The 782-nt window shown below is 50.6% G+C and overlaps 1 protein-coding gene across 1 annotated transcript in view; it reads right to left on the bottom strand.

Moving 5' to 3' along the window:
* Positions 1 to 8: 8 nt before the first annotated feature.
* The window catches only part of LOC105502342 (ubiquitin carboxyl-terminal hydrolase 17-like protein 17), a gene marked incomplete at both ends in the record, with an annotated part of 7,734 nt that continues 6,960 nt past the window's right edge, over positions 9 to 782 (bottom strand). The window contains one exon of the mRNA XM_011928756.1: positions 9 to 773. Coding sequence (XP_011784146.1) covers positions 9 to 773 — 765 coding nt within the window. The remainder of the gene's footprint in view (positions 774 to 782) is intronic.

The following is a 782-nucleotide window of genomic DNA, read 5'->3' as shown; positions in this document are numbered from 1 at the left end:
TTGGTTTTGTTTTGCTCTTGGAGGAACTTCCAGTGGTCTAAGGTGCTTTCCTGAGTGGCTCTTTCCACCAAGTGCTCCTCCAAGTCGGGTACCTGGAGGCAGGGTTCTCTCTGGAGCTCTCCTTGCGTGGCACGCCTGTCTGTGTGTTCAGCACCAAGGGCTCCTGGTTCCCTGCCTATTGACACACTCTCACCGTGTCTTTCCAATTCACTCTTCTGGATGTAAAAGAGGACATAGGCCTGTTGACTCAGGACAGAAGCGATGCTACAGGCAGTGACCTCGGCGTCATCCATTTTATACCACTGGCCTCCTGGAGCTTTGACATAAGAGAGGTAATGTCCGTTGTGACAACTCCATCCAGCGTGGACTAGCACAGCATAGAGGACATAGACAAGAGGTCCTGTGTTCTGCTGAGACGTGTATGGCTGCATGTCAAGGTACTCAGGGTATTGCACATTCTTGGCAAGTTTGTTGCCTGTGACATCAGAGAATCTCTTCAATACAAGGATGAGGACCTTGGCACTAGTGTGTAAAGTGAACGTCTTGGAGGCAGGCGCCTTCTGGAGACAAAGACCACAATGATAGGCATTCTCTCTATTGAGTTCTTCGGGCTTCACCACCTGTTCTGAAGCTTGCTTCACACTCTGAGCTGCCTGGATATCCAGGGCGATGTCCAGGTAAGGTTCAAAGGTGTCCGAAATGCCCTGGCAGTGGAGACACTTGATTTGAGATCTCCAGTAGCCTCCAAATATCTGGTGGATGAGGGTGGTGTCCTTAGAGTC

The sequence above is a fragment of the Colobus angolensis genome, unplaced genomic scaffold (assembly GCF_000951035.1).
Source record: "Colobus angolensis palliatus isolate OR3802 unplaced genomic scaffold, Cang.pa_1.0 Scaffold799, whole genome shotgun sequence".
NCBI classification, from domain to species: Eukaryota; Metazoa; Chordata; class Mammalia; order Primates; family Cercopithecidae; genus Colobus; species Colobus angolensis.
Note: the sequence above shows the minus strand (reverse complement) of the source record. Positions and strands in the feature narration are given on the sequence as shown.